General features: G+C 40.7%; 1 protein-coding gene across 1 annotated transcript; it reads right to left on the bottom strand.

Annotated features, from left to right (window-relative positions):
* Positions 1 to 10,613: 10,613 nt before the first annotated feature.
* LOC128367678 (C-type lectin domain family 4 member E-like) lies at positions 10,614 to 15,166 on the bottom strand. The gene is made up of 4 exons (XM_053328292.1): positions 15,148 to 15,166; positions 14,371 to 14,475; positions 11,006 to 11,148; positions 10,614 to 10,751 (listed from the first exon to the last, which is right to left on the bottom strand). Exons 1-4 carry the CDS (start codon positions 15,164 to 15,166, stop codon positions 10,614 to 10,616), a joined length of 405 nt encoding a protein of 134 aa, XP_053184267.1.
* Positions 15,167 to 16,105: the final 939 nt, after the last annotated feature.

The following is a 16,105-nucleotide window of genomic DNA, read 5'->3' as shown; positions in this document are numbered from 1 at the left end:
GGCGTATGCAGCTACATCTTTAGCAGACTTTGTCGGCCATTCTTCCACAGGTCTTTTCAAAAACTCTGGTCCATTCTGCCACTCAGAGTCCTCTTTGAGGTGTTCTGGGTTTGCTCCCCTTGTTATGAGATCAGCGATGTTCTGCTCACCTGGAATCCACCTCCATTCTTCGACAGATGTGGACTTCTGGATCTCTCCAACCCTATTGGCGAAGAATGTTTGGTACCCATAGCTGTCTCTTTGGATTGCTCCCAGCACGGTTTGACTGTCCAGAAGATGGAGCCAGCGTTCAACCTGCATTCGAATGTGCTTTTCAATGTATTTTCTGAGTCTTGCAGCAAAAACAGCACCACAGATTTCAGCCTTCACTGGTTCTCCCTTTTGGTCAAGTGGTGTGAGCTTTGCTTTGGATTCAACCAGTCGAACCAGGATGCCTTGTTCGGTCTCCCATCTGAAGTATGCAACAGCTCCATAACTCTGGTCGCTTCCATCAGAGAATGTTATTCCCCAGGGGCCTTCTGTCCTTTTTGCTGGTGTAAGGCTTCTGTGGAAGGTGATTTGGCTGAGGCGTGTGTATTCCTCAAACAGGTGGATGGCTTCTTCCCTCAGTTTTCCAGACAGAGGTTGGTCCCATGTATCACGGGTCAGAGCTTTGCCTCCAGCTTCTTGAAAAGCTTTCCTGACCAGAATGGCTCCCTTCTGCTTGGCAGGTGTTGCAAGGCCTATTGGGTCATACAAGCTAGCGACTTGGCTAAGTAGTTGCCTTCTTGTCAGTGGGTCTGGAGTTTTTCCTCTCACCTCTTCTCCAAGGAGATTCTGGTCAGTCCTCATCTTCTTTCTTTTCTTCGAGAAGTTGATGGAGGTCATGAGGTACAGTTTGTCTTTTCCAACAAGATAGCCAACTCCAAGGGCTTTGTTGTCTCCTTGACTCATCTGGTTGGGAAGAATGAATACTTGGTCTGCTGGTGCACACTGTTCTAATGCATCCTCCTGCCTCCCACTTTGGCCTGACCGGACCCATGGCTTGAGGAAGAATCCGCCCGCCTTCAGGATTTCTTGGACTGTCTCTGTGGCTTTGTCCAGCTTTTCCAGGTCATCGTGAGATGTCAGGATGTCATCTACATAGGAATCCTCTTCGAGGATCCTACGCTCCTCCTCCAGGTGAGTGAACATGGGCAGTTTTGCTGTTTCCCTCATAGCCAGTTGTGCAATACACCCTGCTGGTCGGTCACCAATGTTAACTCTGGTGATGGCATATTCCTCCATTTCTCCATCTTCGCAGTCTCTCCAGAGAAATCTATGAAGGTGCATCTCCAGGTCTTCAAGCCACACAGAATTGTACATCTTCTTGATGTCACCTAAGGCAGCATGGACTCCTCTTCTGAATCTTAGTAGCACTGCTCGGATGGGGTTGAGTACATCAGGCCCTTTCAGAAGTAGGTCATTCATGCTGAGCCCTTTAAACTTCTGGCTGCTGTTCCATACCAGTCGCACAGGTGTTGTGATGGAGTGTGGGTTTGGCGCCACCAAGTGGCTGACATACCATACTGGTCCTTTCCAGTCAGTGATGGTCTCCTTGGTGAGTTTCTTTGCTGCTTTTCTCTCCACCATCTCATGGACTTGAGCTGTGTATGCTGCACGCCACTCTGGTTCTTTCTTGAGCTGTCTCTCTGACCTCAGGAAAGTGGCCTCCACTGCATTCCTGTTGTTGGGAAGGTTATTTGGATCTTCAATCCATGGATATTTTGTGTCCCAGTGAGGCTCCTGACTGTGGGCATCCGCTTTCACATAGGTGAGGCCTTGTCTGATGATCTCCAGCTCTCTCTCCTCACTCAAAGTCATGTCTTTGCCTCCTGGTTGACAGTTACCGCACCGGCATCCTCCACACATGGGTTCACAGGCTGCACCAATGCTGTCCCACTTCCACCAGTCCAAGAACTCTCTGCCAGCGACAGTGCTTTTGGTTTCCGCTCTGAACTCCTGCCTCTCAGCAATTTCTTGATACTTCACTGCTGTGGTTCTCATTGATCGTGCGAAGTGAGTCTCAGAACTGTGCAGGGCCATGTCCACTACTTCACAAAGGTCTGGATGTGCTCCACCAACAGTCTTTCCTAAAGGGCTCTCCCATAGGACGAGATCTCCTACTACCTTTACCCTTTGTGGAGCGAGTCTTCCTTCACGGTGGCTAATAAGAAGCTCAACATGCTCTGGTCTGTGAAGGTCTTCTAGGCTGATGTCAGGGAAGAACTTCTTGAGTTGCTGAGGTTTGATGACTCTCTGCACTTTTGCAATTTCATCCAAGCCATAGCAGATCAGTTCATGAGCTCTTTCCGTACCTCTAGGTGTCTTGACCCTCACTTTGAGTAAGTATCTTTTGGTCTTTACTTTCATGGCCATCCCTCCAACTCCATGAACAAGCGTGATTCTTTCACTTTTTAGCTTCAGTCTTCTGGCAGCTCTGTGAGTGATGTAGTTGGTATCTGATGCTAAGTCAATGAGAGTTCCAATTCTCTGCCCTGCATTGGTAGTTACTTCAAGGGGCATGAGAATAACTGGTAACTCACATGTGTTTGAGTCCATCACTCCAGGTAGGTTCCTTCCGGTGCAGTGTGATTTTGCAGCCATGTTGGTGAAAGCTTTCTTGAATTTCTCTGCCATGTCTGGGGTGAGCTCAGATATTAACCTCTCTTGCTCTTCTGTGAGTGTCTGCCTTCTGGTGCTGTATTTTCCTCCTTTCACAGATTCCTTCCCCTTGAATCCTCCTCTCAGGCAAAGAAAGTAATGGTGGTCCGAAGAGCTTCCTCTTTTGCAGTCTCCGTTCCTACACAGGTAAGTATCCGTACATTCCTCATCCTCTGCATGACATATGAGGCATCTTCTGCATGCTCCCAGCTTTTCAACAGCATTTAGCTTCTCACTAGGTTTTAGTTCTTTGAACCGCTTGCAAAAGAATATCTTCTCACGATGCTTTTCGTCTCCACAGACAACACATCCCCCTTTCCTTGTGGTCTTTGTGGAGGCATACTTCTTCTCCAGGTAAGTGAGCTTCTTTTCAGATTTTTCACTCACACTCAGTTGGTCTAGTTTCTCTAGAATCTCCTCCTGAGTCTTTAAGAATGTGAGAAGGCTGTCAAAGTGATTGTCCGGTGTGACTGTGTTACCTGGATTGACCATGAATGTGAGCCAGTCCCTCTTCATATGGTCTGGCAGTTTGCGCTCAATCGATCTGATCACAAGGGGATTCTTGATGGCTCCAGTGCTTTCAAGCTCAGTGAGGTCATTCAGTGCCTTTTCTACAGCTTGAATCAGGTCAATTACTTTTCTTGGCTGATGTGACTTTAAAGGGGGGATCCTCTCCAAATCCTCAATTATTTCCAAGGCGATTGTTGGCTTGTTTCCATACCTGTTTTCGAGAACTCTGAATATGTCTTCGGCAGTGTTGTATGTTGACAGGTGCAGGTCTCTGCTTATTCGCTCATCCACACTGTCAAGGAGTTGGAACTTCTTAACCTCCACTGAACCAGTCGGCTCTCCCTGTCTTTGCAGGCTTTCCCAGTCTTTCTTCCATCTGTGGAAATTCCTCTTACATCCAGTGAATTTAGGTAGACTGGTTGGCTTTATTCTCACCACAGGTTGTGGAACTGCCATAGGTTGAGTCTCTAATCCTCTTCTTTCCTCCTCTGCCATCCTTTGTGCAATGAGGAATTTCCAGTTTCTTTGTCCTCCCTCTGCGTCGACAGCTTGACGTCCGGCCTTTTATCCTTGTCTTCACTGTCAGAGTGATTATCAACTGTCAAGTTATGTCGTCTTCGACCACAACTTTGCCCAAACTTGAAAAACTGCTTTGTTCACCGCAGGGATGCAAGGGACAACTCAACTCCATTCCATAGTTCTATTTTTTATTTTCCTTGAAGGTGGGTTTGGTTTTGTCGGTACAGAACAGAACAGATAATGGATGGATCTGGGTAGGGTGGAGTAGGTTGATAATCTACGATAACAGAAAATGTGAATTAGTTTCAAATCAATCAACAAACATCTTCAAAAGATTTCTAAATAAATGTAAATGTACAAATGTAAGTAATAATTCAAATTAACTTAAGTCTTGTTTGTTACATTAACTGAAAGTATTACAGTACATTTTCAATCATTTCACTACTCCATAAATAATATATATAGGCAATAAAGTAAATCACTTAAATCATGACACAACCAATTCAACTTAATATACTTTGCCTACAAATTTCACAAAATATCCACAATTAAGATCTGATTTCCCCTACCAGTTGCGTCCTTCGGTCAACCAACAGTTGCGGTCGTGTGTGAGGTGAGAGGGCCTGACTGAAGTGCAGACAAACATTTCAAACCTCATGGGTGTGCAGGTGAATGTGGTCCACTTCCTGTTCCTGTTCCTGATTATTTTGGTATTTTTTGGCTCTGGGGTCGCCCTCTGCAGGTTTGGAGGGATAGGGTTCTTTTTTCCTTTTTTTTCCTCAGTTGACACAACAATGGAACACCACTGACTTTAAGGTTTGGCTTCAGATTGGTTGTTTATTGACAACACTGTCATGGCCTGGCTCTAAAGCCATGACAAAAATAGTGAGGGAGATGCAGGCTACAGGTAAATGATAAAAACAACACAAACTAAAGAAACCATGGGATGTGGACATCAGTCAAATTGGTGCTGTGTGTGTTTGTGTGTGCATCAGTGTAGAGTGTAGAATATATAAAAAAGATGAATGTGTGGGAGCTGAGAGAGAGAGAGCCAGGCCTTTAGTATTTAATATCTGTTCATGTTTGTATGTATAGGTCTAAAACTTTACCCTGCTGTGCTAATGACTGTTTGCTTCTGCTCTGCCTTTTTAAGTGATTTTTATATTTAAATGAGATATTTACAACTTTTGCCAGAAAAGGTTCATAAATCAATTTCTAATGTTCCAAACAACAAAAGAAGCACACAGACACCACCAAAATCATAACAGTACAAAATGCAACAGATTAATAAAAAACCTTTATTTTGATTAATATCTTAGCTAAAGATTTTGTGATTGTTGAAAATTTTAAATATCCCAATTGAGAACTCTTTTCCTGGCATCTGTCATATCATAGTTAAAGTAATAAAGATTTTACTTAGTTTTGTCTCACTAAATCATCAAGTGATTATTCCTGAAAATGATTTTAAATGAAATGTGTTCAGCAGCTTGCAGATCTCTTTAGCAGAGTCCATCAGTGTTTGTGAATTTTACTTGATAATTAGTGGTTTCACTCAGGAAACATTTGTTGTTGAGAGAAAGTTATCAAATGATTTTAGATCAAATTGAAACCAAAACTATTCAGGAAATGTCATCATATAGGCACTGAAAAAAAAGTTTCATTATGTTTCTTCTATCATCATTAATACAGAAAACCTGTTCTACTGGGATGTGAGAGGTCAGCTACAAATGGAGTTTACATTCATTCAAAAGTGAACACACTCTCATGTTGAATTCAACAGGCAGTTAAGTTCAGACAGGAAGACCATCTTTTTTGTACACTCAAATCATAGTTTTATTTCTCATCCCTCAGTCATTCTAATCCTCTCTCTGCTCATACTGATCTCTCTCAAAGCCAATCGTTTCCTTGCTGTCATTTCTGGGCCACAAATTCACATCACCTGGTCACCTGGTCACATCTAACCAACTCCTCATCACCACCCAGTCTTCAGCTTCATCAGTGGATCACTTCATTAACCTCATCCGCCTGATCAGTCTCAGCAGAAGTCAGATTGAAGTCAATTGTCAAGTCAACCTAATCAAGGCAGATGGCTGCTCACCTAGAGCCCAGTTCTGCCTGAGGTTTCTTCCTGTTAAAGGAGAGTTTTTCCTTGCTGCTGTTACCAAGTGCTTGCTCATGGGGGAATGTTGGGTCTCTTTAATTTCTCAATTTCCTGGTTGTTTCTTGTAGACTGTACTTACTTTTTTTTAGCATACAGTCAAATACATATTGCTGAGTTCACCAACCTTAAAATATGCACATGTTCAGCCAACTCTAATTTAAAAAAATAGTTTTAGTAAAGTAATTTTCTATAGTGTAGGTACTCTTCTACATTGTGTGTGCAGTACTGTATAACTGTATAGTCACAGATGTCACTCACCATGTACAGACAATCTCTGAAGCTCTTTAGTTAGTTCAGTGAGGTTGGCATGCAGCAGGTCTCTCTCTTCAGACACAGAAGAGAGCTTGTTATTACTGGCCTGGAGTTGATCAGTCAGGTTGGCAATGATCTCTTCATCTGAACCATGCATGTAATGGTCTGAAAGAAATCAAAAGACATGCTACATGTATGTTTATTTGGTCAATTATGTCAAATACCATTTTAAAACATATACATTCTCAGGAATTACAGCTTGCAGTGTTATGTTGAAGCAACTTGCAAAGGATTTCTTACAGGATGTTGGTAGAGTGCAGAATAAATCACTGTCGTAGAAAAATATCACTGTGTTCCCAGATCTCTAGTTGTTACTCTTTATTTCTGAATGCAATAAGCAAGTGTAAAAAAAAACAACAACTGCAACATAGATGCAAAGTGTGGGTGTTCCTGTTACTTGAAGCAGGAACTTAAAAATTCTCTATATTTGCTAACTGTGACTTTGCTAAAAGTCACAAGAACAAGTACAGAACACAAAAGCAGCTTTCAATAAAATGTTACTATATGGGTCTTCTATGATGTCAGAAATCAACATATGGATGCTGTTTGGTAGTAAGCTCATTGGAAGGAGATTTTCATCTGCTGCTCAGAGTGTTTATATTTTTCATCATGATACTGGTAATACATTAGTTCAATTGAACAGTGACAGCAGGCGCTCTGTGCAGCATCTCTGCTGCAAAAGCTGCACATTCATCAACATATCAGTCCTACAGTATAAACAGCTGTGGATAACAGACACTGTAATAATCACTTACCTTCATTAACAGATCAGTACAGATGTTTTAACCACAGATGTTCACATGCTTTTCTTGTTGATAAAATCCCCAAGTTTCCTCCAGAAACAGACGTGGTTCTGAGCCCATTTTCCAAAAAAACATCAACAACTCACTTTGTGCTGCATTTTCACATCTCCTCCCGTCAGTGCACCGTGCATACAGCTGCTCACAGACACTGTGGAGCTTTGTTTTCTTCTATGTATGTTTTAATTATAATGTTATAGGTAAACTCAGCAGGGTTTTATTTGTTGAAAGTATGGAAAGCTGATCATCAGTGTCATCTCAAGAAAACGTGTTAAATATTGTTCAAAAACTTTTAAATCATGTTAACCTCTCATACAGTTGTTAGGACTGGACGCAGCGTCACTCTCCAAGGTGCTGATCCCCCCCAACACACATGCACAGTAGTGTGAGGCTCATTCTCATTTTAATCTCTCTCTTTACAAATAATTAAATCTGATGGGTTAGATCTTATGACTAACCAATGACATGTATTTTTTAATATGTTGATGTAATACTTTTATTTCTAATTCTTTGTATGTTTGGGTGCCGCTGCCTGTCCCTGTGTGTGTAACAGGCAGAGTGAACGCTCATTGTGTACCCGCCTATTAAAATCTTGATAATCGACCCTTAAAAATAACAGTGAAATATGCGCCAGCGACTTCAGACCTGGTTTTTGTTGGTCAGTGGCGCAATTGCTTTTCTCTCCCTTAAAATAGCAACGTGCCACCAATGCGCCTGACCACACCACATTTTGAGACCAACACACCCATGGGCCCACAAGCCAGTGCAAGTGCATTTGTTATTTAGACAACTTGGGCGCAGGGCAAGAAAATGACAACTGTGTCGAGTGCAAGATGGGGCCCTTAGTCTCAGGTCATGAGTCTTCCAGCAGGATAATGACCCCCCAAACATGCACAAAAAGCACTCAGCAGTTGATGAGAAGAAAACAATAGGGTGGCTGTGGTTCAGGAGGTAGAGCGTTCGTCCTCCAATTGGATGATTGGTGGTTCGATTTCCGGCTCCTCCAGTCCACATGTCAATGTGTCCTTGAGCAAGACACACCCCAGATTGCTCCCGTTGCTGCGCCAAAGATGTGAGGATGAATGGTTATGTTATGTATGAGTAAAACACTATTCTGCTTTACGTTTTACGTCAGGGTTGAGGAGTTTACGTGTGTGTGTTTGCGTTGTCAGAGTAAATGGCACAGTGAAGTAAACGGCAGCTACTTTTTCATACAAGACTGAAACCGAGTGAGACTCGTTATTCTTGCACCACACAAGAATATAACAGGTTAGCTTCCTGTGTGGTAGCCCCTGCTATCAGTGTATGAATGTGTGTGAATGGGTGAATGAGTTGTAATGTAAAGTGCTTTGAGTGGTCATAAAGAGTAGAAAGGTGCTATATAAGAAAATGGCCTGATTCTCTTTGAACATCTCTGGAAAGAGCTGAAGGTCAGGCAGTTAGGAGATGGCAGTTTGCTCAAGAAGAGTGGAGAAACCTTATTATACATTATTGCCTCCAAAGGATGTGCTATAAAATTTTAATTTTAATTTTATTTTACTGTATGAAATAATATGTTGTAGTTGTAAATCAAATGTTTCAGTTATACTCAATGTGAAATAAAGAATGATGGATACCATATACTTCTGCCAGTTTCAACTTCATACAGAGAACTTTTTTTTTTTTTTTTTTTAAAGGTGGAAGCGTACCAATATTTTCAACCACGTCTATGTATAGGGATGAGACTTTATAAGATTTGTTGAATTACCAAAATAAACAGCTATGTATGTGCGGTGTAGTTCTTTATGTGTGTGTACACATAAAGAACTTACCTGCAAAAAGTTTACTGTAACATGATTTCATCATGACCTTTTCTGATTTTAAATGGATTTTACCTTCTTTTTTATTTATTTATTTTTTTTTACATTAAATCAGACTAAAATTAATATTTAAAATTGACATGATAGATTTACTGAAAATATAAATAATCTTTTAACCAGGTTCACTTTTGAATGAATGAAATCTCCATTTGTAGCTGACCTCACATCCCAGTAGAACAGGGTTTTTCTGTATTAATGATGATAGAAGAAACATAATGAAACTTTGATGGTTTAGATATATTTTAATTGATATCATGATACAGAAAAGTCACAACCAGTATCAACTACCATCATTACAAAGGACAAACATCTGACTCCAGTGCAGTGCTTACATGATGAAATTTCGTGACTTTATATTAACTCATCTGTTGAATAGTTTTGGTTTGATGTTGATCTAAAATCATTTGATAACTTTTCTCAACAGCAAATGTTTCCTGAGTGAAACCACTAATTATCAAGTAAAATTCACAAACACTGATGGACTCTGTTAAAGAGATCTGCAAATTGCTGAACATATTTTACGTAAAATGATTTTCAGGTATATAGTAAGAAAAAACTAGGTAATATCTTTATTATTTTAACTATGATATGACAGATGACATGAGAAGCTACATTCTCAATTGGGATTTTTACAATTTTCAACAATCACAAAATCTTTAGCGAAGACATTAATCAAGTAAAGGTTTTTTATTAATCTGTAGCATTTTGTACTGTTATGATTTTGATGGTGTCTGTGTGCTTCTTTTGTTGTTTGGAACATTGGAAATTGATTTATGAAGCTTTTCTGTCAAGACATTTAAATATCTCATTCAAATATAGAAATCACTTTAAAAGGCAGAGCAGAAGCAAACAGTCATTAGCACAGCAGAGAAAAGTTTTAAAGTTACACATAAAAACATCAAAGTGCACTAATTACTAAAGAACATTTGCAAATCATAGCTTACTTTGTGAAAACACTTTATATTGTATATTAGACATCAGCATTTTTCTCACAGGTCCACTTCAGAGAAGCACCACACGGCACATCATTCCAGTTATTTAGAGTTTTAGAGCCAGTATAGAAATGTGCACAGTCCTCTTCACCGTACTTTCCACCTCCATTATCAGGCCGATTTGTCGGCCAGAAGCTACAGGTCAGTGAACAAGAGAACCGTGACACTGTTAATCTCAGACATGAACACAGTCCATCACTGAAACATAAGAAAACTGAATGTACCTCATTCTAGACAAAACCATTTCTAGTCATTATAGCTATTCTTCTTCTCTACCATGAAAACCATATTTCTTCACAAACATGACAGAGTCAAATTTCAATTAAAATTGAAACATTCAGTTCAGTTGATTTTCTGTCTACCCTCAGACCCTAAAATCTTTGCATAGTACTGTGTATTTCAAATTTTCCCAGAAACATCTATTTTGTTCCTGTCAGACTGGCATGTTAAATATGCAGGACTCTCATCAGTCATTGCCTTAGATAGGACACCAGCTGGATGGATAAATCAAAGCTGTGTCAAGTTCAAAATGATTTGATCAAAACATACCAGATTATTTCAGAATTGAAAATTGATTTGTGACATTTTTATTTATTGATTTAGTGTTTGGTGAAGAGTGAAACTTGACTGTGGACCAAAAATCCACACACACCACCAATTTGACTGATGTCCACATCTCATGGTTTCTTTAGTTTGTGTTGTTTTTATCATTTACCTGTAGCCTGCATCTCCCTCACTATTCTTGTCATGGCTTTAGAGCCAGGTCATGACAGTGTTGTCAATAAACAACCAATCTGAAGCCAAACCTTAAAGTCAGTGGTGTTCCATCAATCCATTTCCAGATTCCCTCTGTGTCTCTGTCAGTCAAACCAATCCAACTCATAGTTTCTTCCTTGGTGAAGGTAGAGAAGAACTTCTGTTTTCAAAAAAAAAGGAAAAGAAAGGCATGCTATTTATATTGTTGTTTAAACATCACTATATAAGCAGTTTATATATGATTACTCTGAATAGGATAAGGAGCTCTTCAGCATCCTGCTAGATCTGCAGAAGATGCTCCTGTAATTCCTCCTACTAGACAGGAAGGATAACAGGTTGTGAGAAGGGTGTTGAGGGTCCCTAATGAAAAAGGTAGCTCTGCGAATTACAAACATACTAACAAACACTGTGTACCTGTTCTTCAAGGCTGTTTATAATCACCAGATCTGCTCCTCTCTCTCTGCAGTCCTGTCTGCCTGTTGACCAGGTAGCACGCACACTGGAGAGAAGATAACAGGAACAGCTGAACAACTTCCATCCTGCAGGACAAGTTTTCTCTGTAACACACAACATTAGAAATTAGGCAAGAAGCAATTCTGTCTAATTCTACAGTATGAGGGTAAAAACATGCTTATTAAGCAAAAAATTGGTTCACCATATTTTAGTAAATGACTCCTACTGTGAATCATTTAATCATAATTATGAATTAATCATCATTTTCTTGATTTTTGTGCCTCTATCGTGGGTTAGTAGGGTACAAAGATAAATTGTGTCTTTATCTTTCTGTTTTATTTGTGTTTGTTGCTAATATTCAAATCGGGAGTCTGCACAGGTTGTTTTATTTTGACAGTTGACCAGAAGTTTTATGCTGATTCTGTCTGACCTCTTGTCTGGTGCGATCTGCTCTGTTGAGCTTACAAACCTAAGTGTCGCGACACTTAGGTTTGTATCACCTTAATGTCCTGTCCTCGGATGTTGACAGGCTGAAGAGGGGGCTTAGCTCTGTGGAAGTCCACCATCTCCTTTGTTTTGGAGGTGTTCAGCAGGAGACAGTTGGTGTTGCTCCAGACAGTGAAGACTTCTGCTAGGTCTCTGTACTCCTGTCCCGTTCATCTCTGACACACGCCACAATGGCAGTGTCATCACAGTATTTCTGTGGGTGACGTGACTCTGTGTTGTATCTGAGGCCAGCAATGTACTAAGTGCGGAGGAAAGAAGCTAGGACTGTTTCCCAGTGCTGTTTACCACCATCCCATAGATACATTCCCCCAGGCGGATGTACTGTGGTTGTCCTGTCAGATCCACCTCCATCACCTCGAGCTTGTCTCTCAGTAAAGAGGGTTCTATGGTGTTAAATGCACTTGAAAAAATCCAAGAAATGAATCCTCACATAGGCTCCTGGCACATCCAGATGAGCGTTGGCCTTTTGGAGCATATGGAGGATAGTGTCCTCCACCTCAACATGAGCCTGGAACGCAAACTGCAGTGGATCAAGTGTGTGTTCAACATCTGGTCTCAGGAGGTGGAGAAGCAGCCTCTCCAGGATTTTCATGATGTGCAGTGTGAGGGCCACTGGTCTGTAGTCATTCATCTCAGCTGGACACCCTACTTTGGGAACTGGCACAAGACACAACGTCTTCCATAGGACTGGGACCCTCCCCACCTGTAGACTCAGTTTAAAGATTATCTGGAGGGACACAGTCCTTCAGCAATCTCGGACATACTCCATCTGAGTCTGCTGTCTTTCCTGGACGCAGCCTCTTGAGCTCAACTTCATCTCTCTAAAAGTATCTGCCTACAGAAAAATCAATTAGGATTTCACTCCTTACCTCCAACTTCACCCTGGCTTACCAGTGCACTAAATGCCAGCTGCTTTCTCTGCTGTGCCATCGTATCATCCCTCAAGGCCAAGCCTTCCTGTCACATCTCTTTGCTGTAGCCGCTTTCATTCCATCCCTCAATGACCATGCCATGTTGGATGTGCATGCAGGATGGTATTAAAACTGTGGCACCAGTTCCTGCCCTGAGGGGACAGCATTTCTTTCTTCTACAATGAACACATCTCCAGGCCAAAAGACATCAAACTGTACACCGACATGGCCCCTTCCATCAGCTTTGGCAGCTATTATGGCGTCAGATGGTTCTCTGCCAAATGGATTCCCGAATTCTCGTCCGTAACCTATTCAACCGTTGAAATGTCCCCAATAATCATTACAGCCATTTTTTGGGGGCACAAGTGATCAAAGATGAACGTTGCCATCTTCTCTGACACCAGTGCAGTAATAGACATCATCATGCCATGATTGACATGATGATGGCGGAAGCTCACCCGTATGTCAGCACAGCAACAGTTCCATTCAAGCACATCACATACCCAGCTACAAAAATGCTGTGGCTGACTCATTCTCTCGTTTCTCATTTCTGAAATTCATAATTGGCACCAGCTGCTGACCCTCTCCCGACTCCAGTCCCACCGTTTTCAGCTACTATCATCTGCTAAAACCCACAACTGGAACAACTAGTCCTCAGCTCTCAAGACACCATCCTCAACTACCTCGCTCTTTGAACCCTTTCATCCTACCTGAATGGGTGGAACTGCTTTAAAACCTTCCACACATCCTATTGCCGCCCATTTCTATAACTCGATGTTCTTACTATTTCTAGCTTTATCACATATGCCCATCTATCCTTAAGACAAAATCAACCACAATTCAAGTCTATATCAGTGGAAACATCATTAATCTGTCCTCCAGAGCACCATGTTCAAGCTTTTCAAGCTCACTCACATATCAGCATGTTAAGCAAAGGACTCCATAAAGCCGAACCACATCCCCCGTCAAAACATTCACCACTCACCTCAGACCTCCTCACCTGTTGTATTAGAACCTTCGGCACAAGTGACCTTTCCCCTTTCATCAACAAGGTTTTGGAATCCATGTTTTTACTACCATTCTTCAGTTTTCTGCACTGCTACAAGTTAACTACTTCTTCCCATCATGGCCCATCACAACACGCCTGATATCTGACATATCAGTCCACCCACCTGACACGCTTGAGACCAACCAAACTGGCCATCCTCAACCTATTTTCCTATTCCCTTCAGATTAATTCTTGAGCCCTTATGACTATATCCACTTAAGACATGCCAGCCGTGCTTCCCCCTTGGCCCACTGTTTATTATGGAGACAGGTACAGTAACACACGCTTTTGATTCCACTACCACCTACACCAAATACTGACAAAATTCGGAATACCCCCAGAACCATACTCAGAGACATCTCCCACAACCAGAGTCTCACCTCACACCCTCCTAGAGACGGGTACTGCAACCTATGCCTCCACCCATCCACCAGTACCTGACTTAAACCTCATTCTTTCATCCTTCACCCTACACACCTATCCCTTTTTTGTGAAAAATCCTCCACACACCATTGGCAGTTAAGTTTATTTTGTCTTTTGGCTCCTAAAATACTTAATGATGCTACAGTCACTACCTGTTTATAGGACTTAGGAAGGACTCTTTAACTATAAAGTACACGATAAAAAGATATCTGAGGGGGAAAAGTGCCTCATAAATACATACATTTAAATTTAAATAAATTAAAAGGTTGTAATAAAGGTACTGTCATCATGACATTAATTATAATTTACAGATCGTAGAATATAAGTGTCATATGACCTTAACTTTTGATTCCTAAGTTCTACACATGACACTGTGGTGAGTCCCGAACTGCATGTTAAGAAACAGCTGTTCAGTAAGAACACAGACAAAGACTTACTCTGTGTGGACAAACACTGCAGTCGGTGTAGCTCCTTAGTAGTTTCAGTGAGTTTGGCATTCAGCAGGTCTCTCTCTTCAGTTAAACCACGAATCACATCACTGTCTGAAATATATCAAGATACATGTTTCTTAAACACAAAATACCCAAAGCAATCAATGATATGAATGAAAGTTTCTTTTTTTAAATCAAAATATTTCTCTCTTTTCTTCCTCCATTATAAAAGATGCAATCTTTTCATACAATCTATGAAATACCTCCAATCAAAAGGCTGAAGTTAAACTCAACCAAATTTTTGCAGCTGGCATCATTAAAAAGACAAGGTAGATCATACAGTATTACTATTGTACTGTCTTTATAATACCACTTTTCTTTTCTCAGCAAATATTATTATATGTTTATATTAGGGCTGTCAAACGATTATTATTATTATTATTATTATTATTATTATTATTATTATTATTATGTCATTGACTTTTTATTTATTTTGTATAAACATACAGACAATCAAACAATGAACATGAAGACCTACAGACGATTGCAGAAGTATCAGGGGGAGAAATAAAGATGTACATATGGAGACTGGTAAACACGTCAGGTCATGAAAGTAAGCAATAAAAGTAAAAAAAGGACAAAGTGTAGAGTAATCAAATGGGAGTATTTATGATAGTCTAATCAAGGATTATCTGAAGTTCGGTCTGATAGTTGAGACGTAAGTAATCAATTTTTGCCAGTATTCAATAAATACTTCCTTTTGTGTTCTTAGGTTGAAAGTACGGTGGCCGAGACCCGCCATAGCTGCAAATAAAAGTAACGCTGCAAACAAAAACAAACGCTGCTGCAAATAAGAAACGCTGCTGCATATAAAAGAAACACTGCAAATAAAAAGACACACCGCAGCAAACAAAAAAAACGCTGCAAATAAAAACAAACGCTGCTGCAAATAAAAGAAACACCGCAGCAAACAAAAAAAACGCTGCAAATAAAAACAAACGCCGCTGCAAATAAAAGAAACACCGCAGCAAACAAAAAAAACGCTGCAAATAAAAACAAACGCCGCTGCAAATAATAAAAAAAAAAACATGCAAATAAAAAAAGCCACAACGGAAGTGGATTACCGGGGACTGTTTTTGCCGAAACACCGGAAGAAGAAACAACAACAACAACAACAACAACAACAGGACTACGAATTGGAAAACGAACTAGAAAGTAAGTGAAAATGGTAGTGTTTAATGTCGCTACATGTACTTTTTAATGTGTTATTTGGTCAGGCGATGTAGCCCCAGGTTTGAAGTTGAACTGGAGAATGCCGGTGTATTGTTAGCTTCGGCTAACACGGGGAGACCACTAACGAGAGTGGAAACAACTGACGGCTACATAGTTCCGGCAGTTTATTACTGTCGTTGTTGTTGTTGCTTGTACGTGTAGGTCAGGAAAAGACGTAAAAGGGACTGTATATGGTTTGTTATTTGTGTTATTACGTTATGTGTTGGACTAAATACATTGACATATTGAGGAAAGTATACATAATAAAAATATAATTCGTGAGTGGTCTTGAATGAATCAGGGTAACCTACGCTTTCTAACAATGTACGGCATGAATATATATGTTTAAGGGTTGGTGTTTGAAACATTAAGAAGAACTTGTGGCTACCTCCCAACCTCCGACCCGTCCCGTAGGTGGAACAGTGTGTTTTAAGTGTCTGCAGTTCCGATCCTCATCCTCATGTTGGCT

The sequence above is a fragment of the Scomber japonicus genome, chromosome 11, assembly GCF_027409825.1.
Source record: "Scomber japonicus isolate fScoJap1 chromosome 11, fScoJap1.pri, whole genome shotgun sequence".
Lineage (NCBI taxonomy): Eukaryota > Metazoa > Chordata > Actinopteri > Scombriformes > Scombridae > Scomber > Scomber japonicus.
The sequence above is the reverse complement of the archived record's forward strand: the minus strand, read 5'-3'. Positions and strand labels throughout refer to the sequence as shown.

Coding starts and splice junctions, on each gene's coding strand:
- LOC128367678 (XM_053328292.1), bottom strand. Junction 11,149..14,370: donor GCAGTGTTTGTCCACACAGA/GTAAGTCTTTGT, acceptor TGTGTGTTACAG/AGAAAACTTGTCCTGCAGGA. Junction 10,752..11,005: donor TAAACAGCCTTGAAGAACAG/GTACACAGTGTT, acceptor TTTTGAAAACAG/AAGTTCTTCTCTACCTTCAC.